Source organism: Camelus dromedarius, chromosome 1 (genome assembly GCF_036321535.1).
Source record: "Camelus dromedarius isolate mCamDro1 chromosome 1, mCamDro1.pat, whole genome shotgun sequence".
In the NCBI taxonomy this organism is placed as follows: domain Eukaryota; kingdom Metazoa; phylum Chordata; class Mammalia; order Artiodactyla; family Camelidae; genus Camelus; species Camelus dromedarius.
In genome coordinates, this window is record NC_087436.1 from 76,806,916 (window position 1) to 76,829,656 (window position 22,741).

A 22,741-nucleotide genomic window follows, 5' to 3' on the forward strand; every position below is an offset into this window, starting at 1 on the left:
TCATCCTCCCTTTCCTTTCCTCCTTGACAGACTCATCAGTGTTCAAAGAGTCTACTTTGAACAAATAAATAACTTGTGGGAAGTCTAGACAATAAGCATAATGTAAAGTGCCAAATGAGGACTGGGAAGAACAGTGTGAGAGTGTATTCTCCTGGAGTTAAGTAAAGGTGCTGCTGTCAAAGCAGATAAAACAAGACCAGAAGAGTTTGAAACCCTGTTTTGTAAATGGTGCTCTGTTAGAAAACATCACCATGGAAGCAATGAGTACTAACACCACACTCTATTTCAAGGAGGCAACCAAACATAAATCACTTTAATTAATGGTGCAAGGAAGGCATATTAAAATTTAAATTACTTCTGTTTTATTGTGCATTCCAAAAAAAAGAAACAAATCAGGCTGCTCTCAAAGTAACTCAATAAAGGCACCAAGAGCCCTCCTCAACAATAAAAAACAAGTGCAATGTAGAAGCATTATTACTATTTAGAAAGAATAGCACAGCTGTTGCTGGCTAAGAAAATGATTCTATACAGCTCCAGTCAGACAGATCCTCATCACAAAAGCTCAACTTACTTATAAGCAAAGTGGGCTTCAAAAAGATAACTTTAAAAAATTTTTTTTTAATTAAGATTTATGAGATCTTTATGTAATGTCTTAAAATGAACTAAGGAAAAATGAGCTTGCAATTTTGCCTTGCGGATGGAGAACTTTGGCCAAGGACACTAGAGCAAAGTGAACACTTATCATCTCCAGCATATTCAGATATTTATTTGCAGCTGTATAACACGCTCTAATTGACAACACTACAGAAAGCCTTTGTTTGCCACCTCATTAGCCTTACATCTGTAATTCTGCAGAGTGTCTGGTTGCTCCAAATGATGCAACTATAGGGCTGTCAGTTCTGCCATCTTGACAGTAAAACAAATCTGCTATAAACTCAACATATCTTCTAAGCTAAACCATGATGAAAACATCCATAGTTTCTGATATCTTACACATGATTCAATATATGATTTTTTTAACCTCTCCTGGCCCCTTTTCTAATTTAAGGAAAAAGGAAGGATATTGTTGATGTCTTTGTTATAGAAAAGCAGTTGTAAAGGATGGATGGTTGTAAAGGATACTCAATGCACAGGATACAGACTCTTAAACAGATGGTGAGAAATAACTTCATACAAAAATGAGAACTTTTCCCCTTATGCAATAGTTTGCAAACTCAACACCCTCTGTAATTCACTAATGGTAGTGCCTAAGACTTCCAGCTTCGCATAAGAGTTCTTTTATTATTATTACTAGATAAAGTCCTCCAAATATCATTGGTTTGGATTCTATTTGTCATGGAAAGCCCAGGCACACAGAAGACACAATTTTGCAACATTTTAAATGATATCATCTCTCTCTTTTATCCTTGAAAATACTCATTAAAATGAACTGAAAGATTTAAATTTTTAAAAATAGTCTCATATTAAAAGCATCTTAGATGGCCATATATTCTATTACAGGAGTTTCCCTAACTTTTTATATTCTATGCCCCTCTTTGGCAATCTGGTGAATCTATGAATCCCTGCCCAGAGTAATGAAGCTATATTAAAATACACAGGATTTAGAGGAACCCAATTGTATTGAAATATAATAATCAAATCTGTTTAAAAAAAAAAGAAACCAAATCTGTGACTCAAAAATATATATGCTTCTTTATTAATTCAATAATTATAATGAAACATAATAGTAGGCCTAGAAACTATCATAATTTTTGAAGTATAGTTGATTTACAATGTTACATTAGTTTTAGGTGTGCAGCATAGTGATTCAATATTTTTATACCACACACAGTTACTGCACTATTCTTGACTATTTTCTCTATGCTGTACTTTATATCCCCATGTCTAATTTATTTTAGAACTTGCAGTTTGTACCTCTTAATCCCCTTCACTTATTTCACCCATCTTTCTACTCCCCTCGCCTCTGACAACCACTGGTTTGTTCTCTGTATCTATGAGTCTGTTTCTGCTTTGTTATATTTGCTCTTTTGTTTTGTTTTTTACATTCCACATAAAAGTGAAAACATGCAGTATTTCTATTTCTCTGTCTGACATCATTTTGAAGTAGTGATATGTATCTGAATATGAATGGGATTGTACTGACCTCTTCTAGCAAATAACAAGCACTCTGAGAAAATAATACAGAATGCCTGGGTCTTTGCCGTCAATAGGTTCTAATAACGTATGCACCTTGGATACTCCTAAAAATTAGAAACCTGTTTCTTCTACAAAACCCTTGCCACTCTGAAACAGTAAGTAAATTCTACTCAATGTATAAAGCAATATGCATATGCATATTTACAGTTACTCAAAACAAAACAGAATGGTAATTCTACTTTTAAAGAATGCGTATTGTTTTTAATCACTGTGGAACCACTACAAACAATTTTTTTCCACTGCAAACATTTTGAAGACTATTTCATTATCTCCCATCTTACAACCTCCTGTACTCCACGAACAATCTTTGTAATGAGCTGATTTGAAAACTAGTTGCCAAAATCAATAGCCCTAAGCAGTGATTCCCAACCCTGGAGAATATCAGAATCATTTAGGGAATGTACCTGTTTCTTACTGCTGTTGTAACAAATTATCACAAACTGAGTGGGTTAAAACAACAGAAATTAATTTTCTTGCAGTTCTGGATGCCAGGAGTCCAAAATGAGTTTTACAAGGCTAAAAATAGGTGTGAGTAGAACTGGTTCCTTCTGCAGTCTCCAGGGGTGTATCTGTTCCTGGCCCTTCCAGCTTCTGGTGACTGACCACAATCCCTGCCTAGTAGCTGCATCACTCTAATTTCTGCCTCCATGGTCACATTGCCTTCTCCCCTTCTGGAATCTAATCTCCTCTGCCTCCCTCTTATAAGCACACTTATGACAGCATTTGGAGCCCGCCTAGATCATCCTGGATAATAACCCTATTCCAAGATTCTTAATCATATCCAAAAATGTTATACTCCAACTCTCTACACTTTTTTTGGAGAGATTTACCTCCGGTCATATCTAAGGTGCACTATCTGTTGCTGGCTTTGCACTTCAGCTGTTGAAAGAACTCAGTTGAATAAGACCTAATCTCTCCCAAGACCAGATATCAACACCACCATAAAACAAGCAAAGCTTTTTGCAGGGGATTACATTGATCAAAAGTGTACACTCCTTTCCAGTGGCTTCTCATCATCCTTGAGGTGAATTCAAACTTCCTCAAGACAGAGGATGCCCTCCCTAGTGCGGTGCATGCCTAAATTCTAAACCGTCTTTCACCTCTCCCTTTCCCTGGCACACTAGAACTCAGCCTAGGACTTCCCAAAGCATGCCAGAATAGCTCATAATTCCCCACACATTTCATCGGAAATGTCCTTCACCAACTGCCAATGTCTTATTCATTATTCAAAACTCAGTTTGGAGTCTGTAGCTCAGTCCAGTTTCTCTGAAATATCCCTAAACTCTGGCAAACCCCGACTCCTTTGTGTTCTTTACACACGTTGCTATTTGGGAACTTATAAGCCACCATTCACACTTTGCCCACAGTTCTGTGTGAGTTTCCACCTCAGACGATAATCAGTTTTGTTCCACCAGTTCCTAGCACTGTACTGGCCCATATTAGATTGCTAAGGGCTGAATGCAGAATTTTGCCTCTACCTCTCCCTGCTTTTAAACCTACTTAGGAAACATTTGCTATGATTCACTTCTCTCTAGGTCTACATACAAGCTCATACTCAGGGCTAGCTGCTCTTTAATATATATTTCTAAATGTAAAATAAAGGTGCTTCTCTCTATTAAATAAGTTGCAGAAATTAGTAAACATTCATGTTTCTGAGGATAGGAAGCCCACCTGACATCCTGAAAACACACCTTGATGGTGTCCCTGAGTGATTTGCATAAAGAAATAAACCACGTGATTCACAATCTGCAGTGTCCCAGGGATGGAACGGATCTATTCTCACCACCTGATGATGGAGTATCTCTACACCATGAGATATGAGGGTGGAGACTTCATCTGAGCATACCTAGCAACCTCCCAAAGAAGCCCATTTCAGTTTTCACAAGTGTCCTTTTAAAAATCATACGCTTTGATACTTTTGAGCCCTCTGGTCAACATTAAATGAAACTGCAAAGTAATGAAGGAAGGATATCCACCACGGTGACATTTAAATTAAAAAATAAGAAGCACAAATCACATTAAGACACCTTTTCCCTTTTAAATTTGAGACTCAAGAATGCTACGTAGCCTAAAATCGCCATATCTAAGATAATCAAGATTACAACAGGAAACCGTTTGAGCATAAGTTGCTGTGGCAGGAAACTGATTAGTTCAGCAAAGAGACAGGATGCTTCTTGTCTCCACTGTTGTCTAAGTTAATTCTGTGCCTCGTCCATGGGCCAAGTGCTCTGAGATAAAGGATTACAAAGTTGTCTCATGAAAGGAGACTGAAGAACAATTAATAATAAATGCAGGGGTAATATAAAGTACTGCCTGAAGTTGCAAGGAAGCTGAAATCAGTCAGCAACAGTGAGGGGGAAAAAAAGGGCCCTCACCTCATATTATGTAAAATGCTGCCGTGATCTACAGAATATAAAGTCCTGTGTAATGTTTTGATTAGACAAGAAATATTACCAAAATAGGTTAGTTAATGGCCCCATAAAGATGTCCACAGCCTGATTCCCAGGAACTGTGAATATGTTGCCTTACAAGGCCAAAGAGACTTTGCAGACGTGACTAAGGTGAAAGACCTTAAGATAGGCATTTATCCTGGATTATCCAGGTGCCTCCAGCCTAATAACATGGTTCCTTAACATTGGAGGTCCTTTCCCAGATGGGTTCAGAGTCAGAGGGACATGTGACTACAAAATAATCACAAAGATGCCATGTTGCTTTAAAAGTGGAGGAAGGGGCCCGTCAGGCAAGGAAGGGAGGTCACCTCTAGAAGCTGGAAAAGGCAAGAGGGCAGACTTTCCTCCAGAGCATTAAGAAAGGAATGTACCCTTTCAGTCCAGTTTAGCCCAGTGAGACCCATGTTGGGTTTGTGATTATGTAACTGTTAGAGAACAAATTTGTGTTGCTTTAAGCCATCAGATGTGCGATAATTTGCTACAGTAGTAACAGAAAGCTTCTATCTACCCATATTATTTCAGAGGTTTTACTCAAATGTGAAAAATGACAACCTGAAACCAACTGTCATAATTTCAAAAGTGACTGTTTAACGGGTACCCTAACACCTACACATGACTTATTTATAGGATGTTTTTCTGAGAGGCAGACAGAGACGGTCCTGAAATAGTAGATTTCAGGTAATGAAAGAGTAATGAAAGATTCATTAAGCACTGAAAAATAAAAACAAAAACCTGACAGATTATCAACCTCTCCCAATGAATCCGGCAGAACATATCATTCAATTTACTTGAAATTAAAACCCTTTATCCCTATAACCTTTCCTACCTTCTTCCCCGCTTCTTCCCCCAAACCTGACTGTGAAGTGTTTTTAGATGAAGTTTTATAATAAACATCTATTGGCATGCATGTTTTCCAGAATTTATTACAGTGATAAAAATTATTAAAATTCAGTTTGCTAACTGAAACTTTGCTGTTGTTGAACCATGTGTCACTGATTCAGGTTTCAGGTCCTACTTTACACCTTGCTGTTTAAAAAAAAATGGGTAGAGTTGCAAATCCTTCTTACTCACCACTTTGCAGCAAAGGGGCCAAAACCACCACATTAAACCGATGGCCAAGAGTAGCAGTAACACCAAAATCGCGATGAGGGCTGCAATCCCATTAGACTAGAAGAGGCAGAAAACAAAAACAAGGCAGTGAAGTTTAGGGACAAAGCCCAAAGACATGTTTTTTAAGGAAACAGCAGAAAATAATATGGAAAGCATCATGATATCAAACCTGATTTCCATCATATTCCTTTAAATTCTTTAAATTGAAAAAATTATCTTATAATCTGTTTGTATTGTATTCCCTTTTATTATATTTATATTGTATAATATATAAATATATCATAACCTATTTGTATTAAATTCCCTTATATTATGTTTTATATATATTATGTTAAGACAGGCAATAACAACAGGGAACTATATTCAATGGCTTGTAGTAACCTATAATGAAAAAGAATATAAAAATAATATTATATGTATAACTGAATCACTAATATACAACACTGTAAATCAACTATATTTCAATTTTTAAAAATGGGGGGAGAAAAGGCAGGCAATAAATACGAAAAACTTCCAAAATGTTTTAAATTCGGCCATAAAAAAAATAAGGAAAATTACAATTTGAGATTGTACAGATCATCCATATGGTCCCTATCTTTTGTCTCTGGGGAAGGATTATTTTGGTTACAAGCATGATTACCTCTAGGCAGAATTTATGCAGAATTTCCCCAGATTTTTTGATAATGGAACACTATTTACTTTATATATTTAAATGATAGGACAAGATGAATCTCAAAAATCACCAAGGAGATGACAAACAAACAATGATTCTTGTTAGCAAGTGGTGCATACCCATCGATGCAAGACGTGCATTCTCTTATCAGAAGATCTCTCAGGGCAGCTGAACCACTACCCACACAAGAACCACACTGGTGTTCTTTCACTTCTTAAGGATGAGCTCCTCCAGCCCTAAGGCACCTGCTCTGGGCTCTGCCTCCTACCCCCTTCACCTACCAAGTACCTATTCATCAGAGAACTTAGCTTAAGCCACTTCCTCCAGAAGACTTCCTTGTAACCTCTGGCTAGAAAATGCTCCTCCTTACTGTACAAAGGATAGTTCTCCACACTTTAATCTTTAGCATTATCACAATTTATGTGTTGATTATTTGCTTATTTTTGAGGTGAACTACAATTATTTATTTAATTTGCTTTTTCTCTCTTCGCTGTGAGCCCTAGGAAGGCAGGGCCCATGTCCAACCTACTTACCAGTATATACTCTATGATCAGCATTTAAATCTATTTACTAAGAGAATGAATTCCAAATAAATAAGACTGCAAAAGTCACAAACACACATAACAAAGAGTGTTTATTTTTTTTTTTTTAGTTCAGAGATAAAAGTTTCCAAGGGAACAAGGTGTCTCTTCCAAATCCCACTCTCCAGGATCCCCAGTTATCATGTTTTGTTCGTGTTTTGGTTTGTTTTTTAAGGGAAATATTTCAAGGAAGAACAAAAATAACTGTAAATAAATCAATACACTCTCTGGATGGAAATTTGGGCCTTTATAAGGCAGCTTTTCAGAGATACATTTACTGCCATTCAAAACAAATAAGACGTTTAAGCCCAGAAGTCAAGGAGGGAGCCATATGTATCCCAAGAGCTAACAGAGAGGCTGGGGTCGAGTGGGAAGAACCTGTCAGTATCCATCTTAGAATGGTGTTGTCTTAAAAGTAGTTTAGTCGAGGGACATTATTCTGAACACCAGAAATTGACACATTGTAACTGACTATACATCAGAAAAAGAAAAAAAAGCAGTCTATGGGTCTAATGTTAAGCACATTGCTCAAATTCTTGGTGCCTCTGTTTTCTAATCTACAAAATAAGAAAGTCAGCTGTTCCCAAGGCATGAAACTCTGTGGCAAAGGATATCACTCTTTAAAAAGCACTGTGCACATTAACATATTTTTAAAGCTCTGGATGGTTTTGTAGTAAAAAAACAAAAGTAAGTCCAAGTTGTATCAGCACAGAATCTTTTTTATTTTTCATAACGTTATCAATATCCTACAGAAGTAGGATTCCCTAGAATCCATTTTGGGAAATGCTAGGATTGAACAAAGCTAAGAGGTTTTCTGATGTTGAAGCAACAGTGGTAGTAGGATTTAATCAGAACATTTAAAAATGTAATTTGAATTGCAATATATAATTACCTATGCACAAAAAGAGCTAACAATCTTTATGTAGACAGTTATTTGTAAATAACTGAAGAGAGAAGGTAGTTTTCAGAAATAGCAGGGAGTGCTAGCAAAATATACTTGGTTTAGCTGATCAGAAAAATCTTGAAATGTGTGTCATCATTTCCCTATATTATCTGATATTTTCACAATGGAAAACAAAAGAGAGAGATTACCATAGAGTAGATGGAAACTATCTCCAAATAAATCAATTTCCAAAGATATTGGTTGTTAGTAGCCTTTCAGTTTTAATAAATCTATTAAAAATAACTTTAAAAATAATTCTCAGAGCAGCATAGACCATAAAACATTCATTAATTTCAGAAATTTTTAGGAAAAGATTAAGAATCAAGTATACATGATCAACTAAAGTATCCTTTGATTTCTAATTTTGCATCTGAATGTAAGAGGGAATAACCACACAAAATATTTATATAGCAGACGGTAGGTTGCAAATTAACCAAAACAGACACCACCAAAATACCACCTAGAATCTTTATCATTTCATTTATTTTTCAGAAAACAATGAAAATAACTACAGAAACTTTACATACACAGACACACACACACACACACACACACAATATCTTCATAAAGCTTTACCACTTACCAGTAGACCATTCTTAAGGCACTTCAAGATGTTATCAAATATTTATCGTAAAGAATTATTTTAAAATACAAGAATTGAAAAGACATGCATTCGTCTAGTAACTTCTTGATGTAGAGTTTGTTAGAATGGAGATGTAAGCTCGGCATGTGGTTACTGATGTGTCCTAAACATCTAAATCAGTGTCTTGCACATAGAAAGCTGCGTGTGTGTGTGTGTGTGTGTGTGTGTTTGATTCAGAGAGAGAGAGAGAGAGAGAGGAGAGAGATAAATACCTTACAGAAATTTTCCAGGCAAATAATCTAAGTTCTCTGTCCTCAAAACCAAAGAAAGTAATTCAGAACACATATGACACTTATGAAATACTCCAAGTGTATCTTTCTACCCAGAATTCTAAACATTCAAGAAGAAATCATGCAGCTCCCCACAGGCTTGATTACACTAAGCTCTAAAATCTGGACAAATAAGAACATAACAGGAAAGGAATGTCAAAGAAATACATAGAAAACTATAATATCCTTTGGGACAAATGTTGTCAAATCTATAAATTCATGATTCCACCTTCAAATATAAGGTCTTATATAAGATAGCCCCAATCTGTGACACGTATGGAATGTAAACAACATTCCCCACCAGACCTTCCCCACATGAGGATCGAGCCACAGCACCCATGGAAATGGCTCACCGCTTGGCTGTTCTACACAACTTTCTAAAGGGTTCTATGAACATTCGTTTCCCCCTTTTCTTAGAATCAAATCCTGTGTTCAGAAATAAGGATGTAAAACTAGAGGGTGTGAATATACTAAAAGTTTAGTGGTTAGGGTTTTCTTTCTACAAATGTGTCATGAGCAGGGAATTTGGAAAATGATACTGATGGAATATAAAGTAGATGGGGTAGCCATGACAGGCAGTTAAAATTCTTGGATTTTCTGTCAAAAAATGCCCCTATTAGGAACACTGACAAAACACTATGCACATCCAGATGTAACTATACATTTAATGTGATAATATTCTCTCAAATGATTCCAAACATCTGTCTGTAAGAATACTGACTATGAAAACACACACTTTTGAAAGACCTACAGACCTAATCTTTATCATATTAAGCTAAGCATGATGGAAAACAAGTCAGAAGAAGCAAAGAATTTAATGCAACCCAACCTCATCGTAAACACAGCTCTGGAGACCCTGGTCCCAGACACTAGCTCGGCTAACTGGATACAAACCGAGGCTTCCCCAGTTCCTTTGTTTAGATTTGCCAAAGCCATTATCAGAGCATGAAAGGCTTCAGTCATGAAAGGGAAATCATTTCATTGTTCACATAACTTTATAAACAATTAAGGAAAGGTCAAACACATAGATTTCAGTCGCATGAGCAGACACCATGCTGAAAACAGCAGACTTCAGAGTCAGATGGAACTAGCTATGATTATGCACAGATCTGTATCACAGGTGGAAGCTAAAAGCTTCACTCCTGTTTAGGCAGTGCTGCTCTTTAAATACTAGATAGTTAAGGAACTGCCAAAGCGATCGTGTGAGATGAGTCCTCATGAAGCCCACGGGTTAGCTGGAGAGATAACCCTTGAACAAGTGAACAAATAATCAGAACCGTGAGGAGTGTGGAAGGAGAGCACAACAGAAACAGGGCAAAGTGGGAACTAGGCCGTGCAGGCTTCGAGAGGGCCTCCTGAGGAAGAATATGGAAGCCCAGGAAGGGAGTCGGGGCAGAAGCAGTGGCTTCTTGCAAGAACAAGAAAAGACGACTTTGGCTGGAACATAGTTTGGTGGGGTGGAGGGGCAGTTGTTGGTTGCAGCTGAAGCAGCTGAAGAAAATACAGGAAACACAAATTTTTGGAAAGCAGTAATCTCTTTATTACAGAGACAATTGGCCACTTGTTGGATTAATGTCCATTTGTTAGATGACTTTCCAGTCAGCCATTTGTAGGATCAATTGTTCCTAGCTAACCATAGTTCTGACAGGCAGCATTTTCAAGTGTCTACAAAGACAAGTTAGCCGAGGAGTCCGGTTGGAGACTTAGTACCCACATGGTGATCAAGGCTGTGAAGCCAAAACTCTCTTAAGGTTTACCCGGGGACACACCAGACCCTTGAGCTTGATTATAGGGTAAAAGGAATATATATTTTCTAATCATCCTGGACACATTCAGTTTTGAACTTCATCTGCACCTAATTTCCTTTTCTTTATCGAAAACAAGTTATTATGTTCAATCAAAAACTTTAATCTGCCAAACAGAACTGAAATTCTAGCTAACAGAATCATAGAAGTGTAAAAACAAATCAGAGTCACTACGTACTTGCAAAATAACTATGGGAAGAGAAGAAGCACTCAAAAATTTCAAAACTATATGACTAGCATGTTGCAATCTAGCTAGAAAATAATTAATCATAGCAACAACATTAGAATAACACTGACACAGAAAAGGGGAAATAGGTCTCCACAATTTTGTTTCCATGAAATTAGAGCTAGGGGGAGAAAAAACAGTCATGGAAGAGGTGATGATTTCATTTCATTTGATTCTTTTGAAATATTCCATATCAGGAATTAGTAAACTATGGCCCGAAGGCCAAATCAGCTCATCTATTTCATAAGATGCCTGGCAAGCTAATTTTTTTTTACATTATTACATTTCTGATAAAAATCAAGAGAAAAGGATATTACATGAAATTAAAATGTCAGTGAACACAGTTTTGTTGAACACAGCCACGCCCATTTGTTTATATAATGTCTCCGGCCCCCTTTGGGCTACAATGGCAGAATTGGGTAGTGGGACAGAAAGTGCATTGCCCCCCAAAGCCTAACGTATTTACTCTCTGATCTTTTACAAAAAAAAAAAAAAATGCTAACCTCTGTCTTAACATAGATCAAATTGGGATCTGGTAACAAATGGCAGATTGTACAAGTATTCAGGCTGGGGAAAGACAGGCTTGGGTTCCAACTCAAGCATTTACTCGACTGTGAAACTGAGAAGCAATCCAATCTCCAGAGCCTCCAGGCTCCAACTCCCCCCTTTCCAGGGAGCAGTGAAATCAGCCAATATTCTGCTCATCAAGCTCTGGACCCTGCTGAGGGCTGGGTGCACCTACTAGAAGAAGCACTTTCTAAAGCGTTTGCATAAATGTGCTCTGAAGATTGGAGGTGGCTCTCTGTTCCTCAGTTTTCTCATCTGTAAAATTAAGGTCATGGTAATAGCCTCCTCTAGAGTGGTGAGTATTAAATGAAATCATAAACTGCTTAGCACATGTATAACACTTGGCACAGTGTCTGGCATTTAATATGTGCTCAGAAAACATGTTCTCAGTATTATTATTCCAAAAGAGTCAGAAGAGCAGCGATTCCAAGGGGAAAAAAAAAATCTTTCACTGAATTATTTTAAGTGGAGACACATTTAGGAAATCTCCTGAGACAGATGAAGAGAATGGACTGCCTAAATCCAAACCTTCCTCAGACTCTAATCTTGAATCTCTTAAATCTAAACCTTAGTTTCCCCACTTTGAAACTGAATGTACAATTACTTTCATTCACTCATTTAACAAATAATTTTGGAGCACTGTCAGGACCCGGCACTGAGAGGGAGGCAACGAGCAAGACACGGGCTCTGCTGTCCTCGTCTCAAGACTGTTGAGAGACACCAAGAAGTAAACAGGAAATTACAGCCCAGTGACATAAGTGCCTTAATAGGACTGAGCCCGGATGCTCTTGGAGAACACAGAGGGCCTTCTTTATTTGTGGCATTTCCACAAGGATTAATCAATTGCTAAAGCAATGGTTTTTTATTTTGTTTCACTTTTCAATGCCTGTGAAGAGCCAAAAGCATCATCTTAGAATGAGTAAGATTACCAACTGCATCTCACCTATTTATGTCATTCTAATATGCCTAAAGGCTGCGTAGCATGTAAATACAATGCCTGGTATTTATCATAATGTTACCCATTGTCCTCTTCTATTCTGAATAGGGATTTAATGCACACATCTGCAGGCACATTCTCATCAGCTCCAGCTTCACGTCCCATATCTATGAAATGGTAATATTACTGCCACACACCAGAGGTATTTGAGTTTGAATCAAAACAATGGTCAAATCTAATATGAAAAAAAAATTATCCCGTGATTATTATTGATATTATTATTATATTATTATATAATATTATACTATTATATTATATTATTTATTACCCTATAATAATTAGTGAAATAATAAAATTCACACAGAAGACTGCAAATCATCAACCTAGGCTGAAGCAGCAAGGTCACCGTGACCCCTTTGACCGCTCCTCCTTCCCCTCCCTGAAGCATCTGATGCTGCTCCTTTCATGTTGGCCTCTTCATATGTGTAAGTATCCTCGTTTTCCCACGTCTTGTGCTGTTCCTTCTCTTATTCACTTCATTTATTCTACAGTCCAAGAAGGACTTACATTTTCCCTGAGCCTGATTAAACTTTAAACAAATTTCTTCTGGACAATAGGTCCTCGACCTCCCTTTTTCTAGAGAAAAAAACTTAGAAAACTTTATAATTGCAAAATCTTTTTCTGCCTCTTTGAAATGTGTATAAATCTCCTTTAAAGTCTTTTTCCAGTTTTACAGATCCCAGGGGGAATGTCTTTCTTGATCTGAGAGCCATCATCAAAGAAGGTGGTGCCCCCAACTCCCAGTCTCCATGAGAGGGTAGGAGCCTCACTTTAATGAGTGCCTTGCTCCAAGTTTTAACACTACCTCCTATCAGGAGAATAGGAAAAAGATGACTTTCCCTTCAGGTAAGGTCAGTTAGCAGAGACAGGTGGCCTGCAATTCCCTCCACTCCAGCTCTTAAACTCTCCAGCTCTCACTAAATGTGTCGTGATAATCATGTCATGTAAGTCGAATCATTATGCTGTACACCTTAAACTTACACAGCACTGTATGTCAATTACATCTCAATGAAATTAGAAGGAAAAAAACAGCTCTCTAGCCCTTTATCTCAGCAGAGTTGAGTTCATCTCTCTTCTCTATTGTAATAGTCTTGGATAAGGTCTTCCTTACCTTTTTAACTTTGTCCAGTGGAATTTTTCTCTATCACTAGGTATTCCTCCCACTCCAAGAATAAAGGAGGAAAGGAGAGAAGGAAAAAGGAAGGAAGGAAGGAAAGAGGAAAGGAAAGAAGGACCAGACAAATCATTGGTTATCTTTTCCTCAATTAAAGGATATTTTAAATTAAAATGCAGAAAGAACAATTTCAGAATAAAAGAGTTCTTTCAAATTGAGTAAGTCTAGGATTGTGAAAAATGCAATCCATTTTCTTACCTTTTTATTAGTTTGGAGATTATTAGTTTACTACAAAAGACAGACATGGAAGTTATTTACCTGATGAAAGATTTCAGAACTTTAGTGTAACGTGCAGTCTCACTTGATGCCATTTTAATAGCAACTTATTTCAGTCTTACAGATTTTCCAAGAATGTCACCATCTCTAAATAAAAAAATAAACCCCTGCTTTCCAGAACAACTTTGGTGCCTCTGTATTCTGAGAGAAGAAATTCACATTTAACTTTCACATGAACTGGTTGGATCTCTCCACCCCTGCCTTTAGAGCCGGATCCAATAGCCAATATTGTTGCTTGCAATACTTTTTCCTGGCATTTTTTCTGGAGGCATCATGCCTCCTTTGGTTACAATTTCGGCTGCCCTCCTTTCAACTAGTTCTAGATCAAAGAGGGGAAGAAACTTTCTAAATGCCTGTCGTGTGGTGACTCTAGTTGCTGAAGTTCGTATCCCACTCTGATAACCACAGCTCAAGGAGAGAGCCGTAGTCTGGCCCTTGGGACACGTGAACGTGGGAGATTTTCTTTCCTTCTTTCACTTCAACGCTGACATCTCTGTCTGCTGAAGTTTAGAGAACCACAGATCTATAGGATGAACTCTGGACTTTTTTTTTAGGCTACTGATAATCTGGTCTAAATTTTCCATTTCCAAGGCTTCCACTATTTTTACTCCAGCCAAATATATCTCCTCTCTCGATTTATTTTTGTTAATTAATTTATTTTTATTAAAGCATAGTTGCGTTACAATATTGTGTTAGCTTCAGATGTACAGCATAGTGATTCAGTATTTTTGCAGATTATATTCTTTTATAGGTTATTACAAACTAACTGGTATAGTTCCCTGTACTATACAGTAAATCCTTGTTGCTTATCTATTTTGTATATAGTAGTTTGTGTCTGTTAATCCCGTACCCCTATTTTGTTCTTCCTCCTTTCAGTTTCTGTTTGCTATCTACCTGTATAATGCTTTCCCACCTTTTCTCCTTGCCTAAGACCTGTGCTGTCTTTCAAGACTCAGTTCATCTCAGTTCCTCCATAAATACAAAACCTTTCTCTGGTTTTCTTTCCCTTCTTGCTCTACCTCCCTAAAAGCTCTTTTTTCCATTAAAAAAAAAAAAAAGAATTTGGTTGACTCTTTCATTCCACACAACTCCCAAATGTGTACCTCCAATCCAGATCTCTTTTTTGAACTCCAGACTGTATTCAGTAGCCTTTCTGACATTTCCACTGAGATGATAAGGGCACCTTTCACTCAACATTTCCAAAACAGACCTCCTTATCTTCTTCCAAAGACTGTTCTACCTGATGACAACTCATCTTTCTAGCTGCCCAGGTGAAAAAGCTTAGAGCTATTCTATTGTCTTTCTCTCACACCCACATCTAATCTGTCCAGGTATCTCATAGATTCCACCTTTGAAACACATTCTACTCCAACCATCACTTCTTACCACCTCCACTGCTATCTCCCTAGTGGAGCCCCTTCTCCTCTCCTGGGTTATTGAAATAGCCCCAGAATTGGTCTTGATGTTTCCACTTCGGCCCCTGCCTGCAAAGTCTATTTTTGCACAGCAGCCAGAGTGATCCTTTTAAAACAATGTGGTGCTGTGTCACCTTCCAGTGGCTCCCTGTTTCACTCAGAAGAAAAACTCAAGTCCTTACAATGACTTACAAAACCCTACGTGATCTCTCCTCTCCCTCCACCCTCTCCTGCTCGTCTCAAAACTCCTTCAACCCACACACTGACTGCTTTGCTCTTCTTTAAGCTAGCAGATATAGTCCCAGCTTCGGCTTTGGCCCAGCTGCTCCCACTGCATAAACACCCTTCCCTTGCATGGTCTTCAAGGCTCACTCTCTCACCTTCCTCAAGCCTTTGCTCAAATCTCTCCTCAATGAAAATTATTTTGATCCCTTATTGAACATGACAAGTTGTCCCCTCACTCTCTCTGCATCTCTGACACAACTAATGTCCCTTTTCCTGAAATCACCTTACTCTTAAACCACCTCAGTCACATTACGCTCCCCTGAGAACTAGCAAGACCTTGAAAGACTTCCTTAAAGTACACAACCTGTAAATTCCAGATGTGTCATTTAATTTCAGCATCCTGCACACTGAGACAGTGCATGGTTATAAGGATCCAGACAAAGACTTGTTTTCCTGTTTGCATGGGAGAGGGTTGCATAAAGGTGGCTGGATGTACAGAAAAGGAAGGAGGATGGAGAAAGAAAGTCATTCCAGTGAGCTAAACACAGAGAAACCACATACCACAAATGTTTGTAATCACAACCACATCCTGAGGGACCAGAAAACCTATAAACTGCGACCGCCAAAAAACCTACAAATTGCAACAAGAATTGAAGATAAAAAGAAAAGAAAACTAGCTATTTTAAAAATAAAAACAGGTGTCAAGAGTTATCCAGGGAATTCAGCAGAGACCCAAGAGTGCATATGGATGCTTGTCTTCCCTGCAATGTTTTCTCACAACCAGAAACAAAGCTACCCTTCTACAAATAATATCGAGTTGTTCGGTTTTGTTTTCTGGAGGAAGCATGTCTCTAGGATTAAAAGATCAAAATATGAAATGATGAGATGTAAGAAAATGTTTAGGTTTGGGATTTTGGTCTTTTAAAGGGCAGGGATTTTTTTTTTTTCTTTGCTTTGATTATATATATTTTTACAAAGAAAATGCACTCATAAGAACAACAGCCTTGTGATCAGTTCCTTTTAGTGCTTCGTGTTTTCATGTTCAACAATATAACAGCAAGACTTTCCATAAACCAAAAAAAAAAAAAAAAAAAAAAAAATCCTACAAGGAAAACACTGTTTTATCAATGGAGTTTACATTTCAAAATATTGCATCTTAGGCAACAAACATCAATCATCTCAACTAAATTATAGTTCAATGTAGTTTCAAACTAAGATACTGCCAAGCAATAAAAATGGAATTCCTTATTCATGTGAGAAAGCACCAACAGTAAAATGGACAGAGCAATAAGCTCACTCATTAAAATGCACTAATAATTTCAAAATATAATAAATGCCTTAGATACTATAATGCAGATTTCATTAACAAAAAGGCATTATTCCAGGTACATATGTAATGTTTCAAGAAAAAAAATGCTTCATTTGGAAATTATTCTTCTACTGTATTTTGGTTTTAAATATGACTTTTCAGATTTATAAATATCAAAATAAAATGTATACTCTCATAAATTCCTTTTGAAGGAGGCGAAAGGGAAAAACAAAACAACCTAAAATAAATTCTATACAAATTCTTTCTTGTAATGGTCTCCAGCGTTACTGTCTGTACCTTCTTTACTATAGTCTGCAGCAACATTGAAGATCCATAAATTATTTCTGGATAGAACTATTTTTAAAAGGTAACTTTATGCAGACTGTTACTTACACATTCTGTGGCTGTGACTATTAATGAGCTGGAGATGACAGATTTTCCTCCATTAAAGCTCACTGAAACATCAAGAGTTCTGAAAGAAAATAAAGAAGTAATAATCAAAACTAAATTAAAAAACTAGAATATTGTGGGAGAATTTTATTTACTTAAATAATTTCAAACTAGCCAGAAAAATTTACTGAAAGAGTCAAATCCTAACTTTGTTCTTTCTTAGTTGCAGTCCTTACTCAGTAGCCAGAAGCAAATTCCTCAGGTGATCTAATTGTTCCTAAAACAAGCATTAACATAAATAGAAACATTAAGAAATCCCGGTACTTCCTGTTATTTAATTTAAATTTTTTAAATTTAGAAAAAAAAATTAATTTAAAAAATTCCTTAATCCAGAAAATTACTGAGATTTCAGGTTCACAAAAACCTAAAAAAGGGGGAAAATATCCTTCTATCCCATTTAGTTTATGTTCCCTGTCTTTAGATATTACCATTATCACAAGATCATTCTTTAAGAATATAAAATTGGAAATAATAAATCATTCAAAGGTAAAATATAGAGAAAATGACCATGAAAGACAAAGATAAACTGAAGGAAATTTAAAAAAAGTACACGATTTATGTATTAGTAGGCATTTGTTGTAAATGGTCCCAGGATAATTAAAATATCCTGACAAAGGTAGAAAAAAAGAGAGGATAACTTTTGTCTATGGCTAAGAAATACCATAATTAAAACATAGCTCTCACTTTTATTTCAAATAATTATACAATTAAAAATAGTGAAATTTTTATTAATTCAGATTCTAGTAATTCATTATTTGGGATCAGTTGGTAATTTTTTTTAAATAGCTCTAAGAAGGTATCAAACAGAAAAAAATGACAAGGAGATTTTAAAGCATTAAGGAAACAACTCTTTTCCAAAAGAGTTTACAAAGTATATTGCCAAAGAATAATCAGTGTATAAGCAAATCAAAGCTATTAATTAAAGTGGAAGTAGCAGGCAACATTGTTAATCTAGCTTCTGTACAACACTATGCTCCAATTCTCATAAAATATTATAAATTCCAAGAATTAATAGCAGAAGCTTTGCTTTAATTACTCTAAATTGTAATTTTATTTTCTTTAGAAAATTTCTTCTCTGTGCCTTGGATTGAGTGCCAAATATTATTAGTTATGGAGAGTTAAGATAAAAAAGAAACAATCTGAAACTGGTAAGATTTTCAATAATGACGCCAGAGTGAGGAGATGAGGATTATTATTTAGTCCCTGCCACATGTCAGACACTATCCCAGACATTTCATGGATATTATCTCATTTAATCCTTACAAGAACCCTTAAAGTAAGTAGTTTCACAGTTTTACAGCTGAAGTACCTAGGACCCAGAAATGTTCATTTCTTTGCCCAAAGTGGCAAAGCTAGGATTCTAGTAAATTTTGAATTCTTTCCATCATACTTGAGAGGCTTGAAGAAATAAAGTCCTTAATGTGTTTTTTTTTTCCTTAATGTGATATTTAGTTTGGATTCTTACAGGGCTAGAGCCACCAGGAAAGATACAATTAGCAAACATAGCCAAACTCTTCTTCAAAATTTAGAATTACCCTCATTAAAAATATTTCTTTTGAAATATTCACTTCAAAACATTTTGTTTAAAAAAAAAGTTTAGCTAAATCCAGAAAAGAGAGAAAACTTGGGGTGTTTATACCAACTTAACTGAACTTTTGAACTATTTCAACACAGAATGCCAAGTTGCTTATTTAAGAAAGAAAACTTAAACCTGGTTGCTTATTCTGCAGAACTGAGTGCCTTGTTTTGTTTTGTTTTAGTTTGGTTTTTTGAAGACTAAGCATAGTTGAATCCAAAAATAATCTTTCCTAGCCACTAATTTCTCTACTTCAAAGCATGTACCAGAGAGCACACGGCATGGAAGGCATGGTTTTAGTTTGGGGGAAGATCATTTGGTTCATAATAATGTATGACTGAGCAGATAATCTTACTGACTCAACTTTTAAGGGATCAGTAGACACTGACAGAAGTTGTTTATCATCTGGCCCGTAGAACTCACCAGAAGTGAACCAGTTGTCTAATCAATGAAGGAAACATTCAAAATGTTGAATGCTTATCCAAATGGAATAAGAACACAAGGTATATTTTACAACAAAGCTCACTCTTTTCTGTAGCCTCCTGTAGCATGCTGATGAGGTCTTGTAGGCAACCAAAACAATCAGACGTTATTCCTAAAATCTCAGTCTAGTATATACTGTGGCTGGTGTCAAATAAAACTGAGTTAAGTCTCCATAGCCATGAAAAGCCACCTGAAGATTCTTTTGACACATGGACTTCAATTTCAACAGTATAATCTTCATCTTCCTGAGGGCAGTAGCAGCCCAGTCAAAACATGACCGTCAGCAACAGTACTGATAATGACGGCTTTTATGGATTCCTTACTGCGAGACAGACACAGAGCTCATCTTATTTAACAACACACTGAGGGAGGCTGTAGCATTATCTCCATTTTCCAGATAAGGGACCCGAAGCTTAAAAAGGTAACTCACCCAAATGTTGGACTTCTCTGACTCTGCAGACAAAGTGCTTTCACCTCTACTGCATGCCACCTTAATCCTCGATAACCACTAGAGTCTTATATCTAAATTTCTCTCACTGACAAGAGCTTAGGGTCACTCCTCCAACTTTTTACTATATTCACGTATTTCTCATGGTTAACTACAATGGCATCTGCTATATGCTAAGATAAGGTATTTATTTGTGAATATACATAAATGTATATTTTTATATGCATATATATTTGCTGGGAAAATTTTTCAGAAGTGTTACAATCATGAAAAAAACACTCTAAAAGTTATTTCCACTTTTAAATTTTATCATCTGTTTAGAAGAACATTTTTGAGATTACAGGTATGATACTGGCACTATTATGACCCGACACCATTGTCCAAAGCTATGCTACCCCCTTGCTGGACACAGATTCATAAAACCATCTTCCCCTCTAATCCAGACTCAATAATTTGACCTTTCTTTTCTCCAAAACTGTGATATATGTATTTCATGTTTTGTCATATTTTATGTCACTTCCATTATCATCTATGGGTTTCTCACCCTGGTTGCTGTATAACTTCTACTGCTAGTTAGTACATTTATGACAATAGAATCCATACTCTCAGTTACAAAAACTTTATTATGGGCAAAAAATGTATTAAAGCCATGTTGTTTTTAATAAATCCTATACATAAGTGGGAGGTGAGTACAAAGTTCATCTTCAATTGTCCCAAGAACCAAATAAAACTGAGAAAGGGGACAGATTCAGCCCACGTGTTGGAGAATCAGGAGTTCTAGGTATGCACCCTAGTCATTACATTCTCAGCCTTGTGTTCTTCAACTGTAAAATGGGGTTAAGTGTGCCCATTTCAGAGTTGTTTTGGGGAAGAGAGCTTGATAAAATAATGTACATAAAATGTCCAACAAATCACCAGGAACACAGCAGGTACTCTATAAATTACTGTAACACTTGACTATTCTTTAACAGATTATTGAGAATATCAAGATACTTTTATATAAATATTTTAGATCCAAGTTCAAAAACAACACAGATAATATAGAAGAATGTATAGCAACAACAAAATAATTTCCTTAACAATGTTTTGTTCAATTTAAAGAATTTCCATTCTACTTACTGTTATATAACAATATAAAGAGCTAAATTGTTCAAAAATTCCTAGTACATAATGCCATGCAGGTTCCTGTAAAGAAATTTTTCAATACTACTTCCTTCTTGTTACAAAGCATTATCTTGATTAAATCCCACGTTTCCACTATGTTGAGCTGTGTGCTTGAACTTTACACCTAAAACTGCATGCCAAATTGGTTTATGAATGTTTATCAGGAAGTTCAATCAGTCACTCAGTCATTCTACTACTAATTAAACCAATATTTATAAATTGCCTACAATATAGCTAGGCTGTACTTGGTGATAAGGCTGCAATAAAAATAAAACAAAGTATTACAATGTAATCGAAAGGCTTAGAACTGAAAACTCTGTCTACTTCCTTTTCTATAAACTGGTTCTACATTGTTTAGAATTGTTTACAAATATGTCCATATACTCTGCTCCATCCTCAGAGTATTTTTTTAAGTGGAAGGATAGAAGAAATCTAAACAACATAACAAAAAGACTGCTTGAAGTGCATTTTAATGTCAATTGGTACTCAATACCAATAAATAATAAATAATAATAAAACTAAATTCAAGTGTACTAATTTCATGACACATAAGAAATTATTAAATAGTATTGTGATATACAATTAAGTAAATAAATTCAATGTCCCAATGGTCACAGTGCTTTTATTTAATTTGTAAAGATGTATGAAAATTCCAAAACAGGAGAATAGCTCAGTGCCATATGTTAGGGCTACTCAGATCTGAGAAATCTCATATTCGATGAAATACAGTGGACATTTCAATCCACAGTAACCTATTTGCAAAGTATTCATTTGCTGCTATATTTATGCATATCCAATAAAAGACTGCAATTTTATGATCCATTAAAAAAGATGAAAAAATTAAATAAAATTGTGAAAGACATTTGCTGGAAGTAATAAATAATTTACCTCCAATTTTAACAGACTGAAAATTAAACTGGCAACTACTCAAAAAGTTATTAAAATTATGGTGACTTAAGATATTTTGAAATTAAGGGCTACTGTTTAATGCTCTGCAGACCTTTTCAAAAGTTAGCTTAATGCATAATGTTATGAGTTGAAAACAAGGTTTCATATTTGTGACTAGTTTAAAGAATCCACTTCTAGTTATGAGTATATGTAAGTGAATGCTTTGTCTTAGGACATTTTCTTCAAAGTGGTTAAAGAATAAAATAATTGAATAAAACAATTTCTTTTTGAGATATTTCAATGTACATTTATAACTAAAGCAAACACTGCAGTCAAGAAGATTGCAAGATTTCAGAAGGAAAATAAAGCTGTATCAGAAATGTACTGGACATCACACTTAAAGTTGCATCATAAATTTTTTCAGTATTACACTGAAAATAATCCCATTTTAACTGCTTTGCATATTTCTTAAAAATACTAAAATGATACTTGGAAATTATCACTCAATTTTTAGCGCCTTTCATCCAAAACTGTCAAATGTCTTAGTAATAGTAAAAACTTTGATAATATAAAATTTAGAAGTAGATATATAAGAAATATCTTTTATATCGTCATGCAGCTGCCCCTCTTTGAACAGTTTTATAGTTACCGAAACACTCACTAAATGATGCTAATTATTACAAAAGTCTTCCTTACATTGGGCTGAAATGTGCCTCCCTATATCTTCTACTCTTTCCTCCTCTTGTTCTTGGGGCAATAAAGAGGAAGCCTCTCTGTCACGTGACAGACCCGACATTTGAAGAGAGCTGAGGTGTCACACCTGATTCATATCTTTTTCAGTAGTTTAACTGCATCCCCCTTAGTATTTCCATA

At 36.0% G+C, this 22,741-nt stretch overlaps 1 protein-coding gene and 1 pseudogene across 1 annotated transcript in view; both read right to left on the reverse strand.

Moving 5' to 3' along the window:
* ANTXR2 (ANTXR cell adhesion molecule 2) overlaps window positions 1-22,741 on the reverse strand; it is a 133,710-nt gene that overhangs the window by 65,712 nt on the left and 45,257 nt on the right. The window contains exons 11-12 of the mRNA XM_010983350.3: window positions 17,253-17,331; window positions 5,718-5,813 (exon numbers count right to left, since the gene is read on the reverse strand). Of these exons, the coding sequence (XP_010981652.1) occupies window positions 5,718-5,813; window positions 17,253-17,331 (175 nt within the window). The remainder of the gene's footprint in view (window positions 1-5,717; window positions 5,814-17,252; window positions 17,332-22,741) is intronic.
* LOC105092089 (10 kDa heat shock protein, mitochondrial-like) lies at window positions 13,958-15,165 on the reverse strand (annotated as a pseudogene).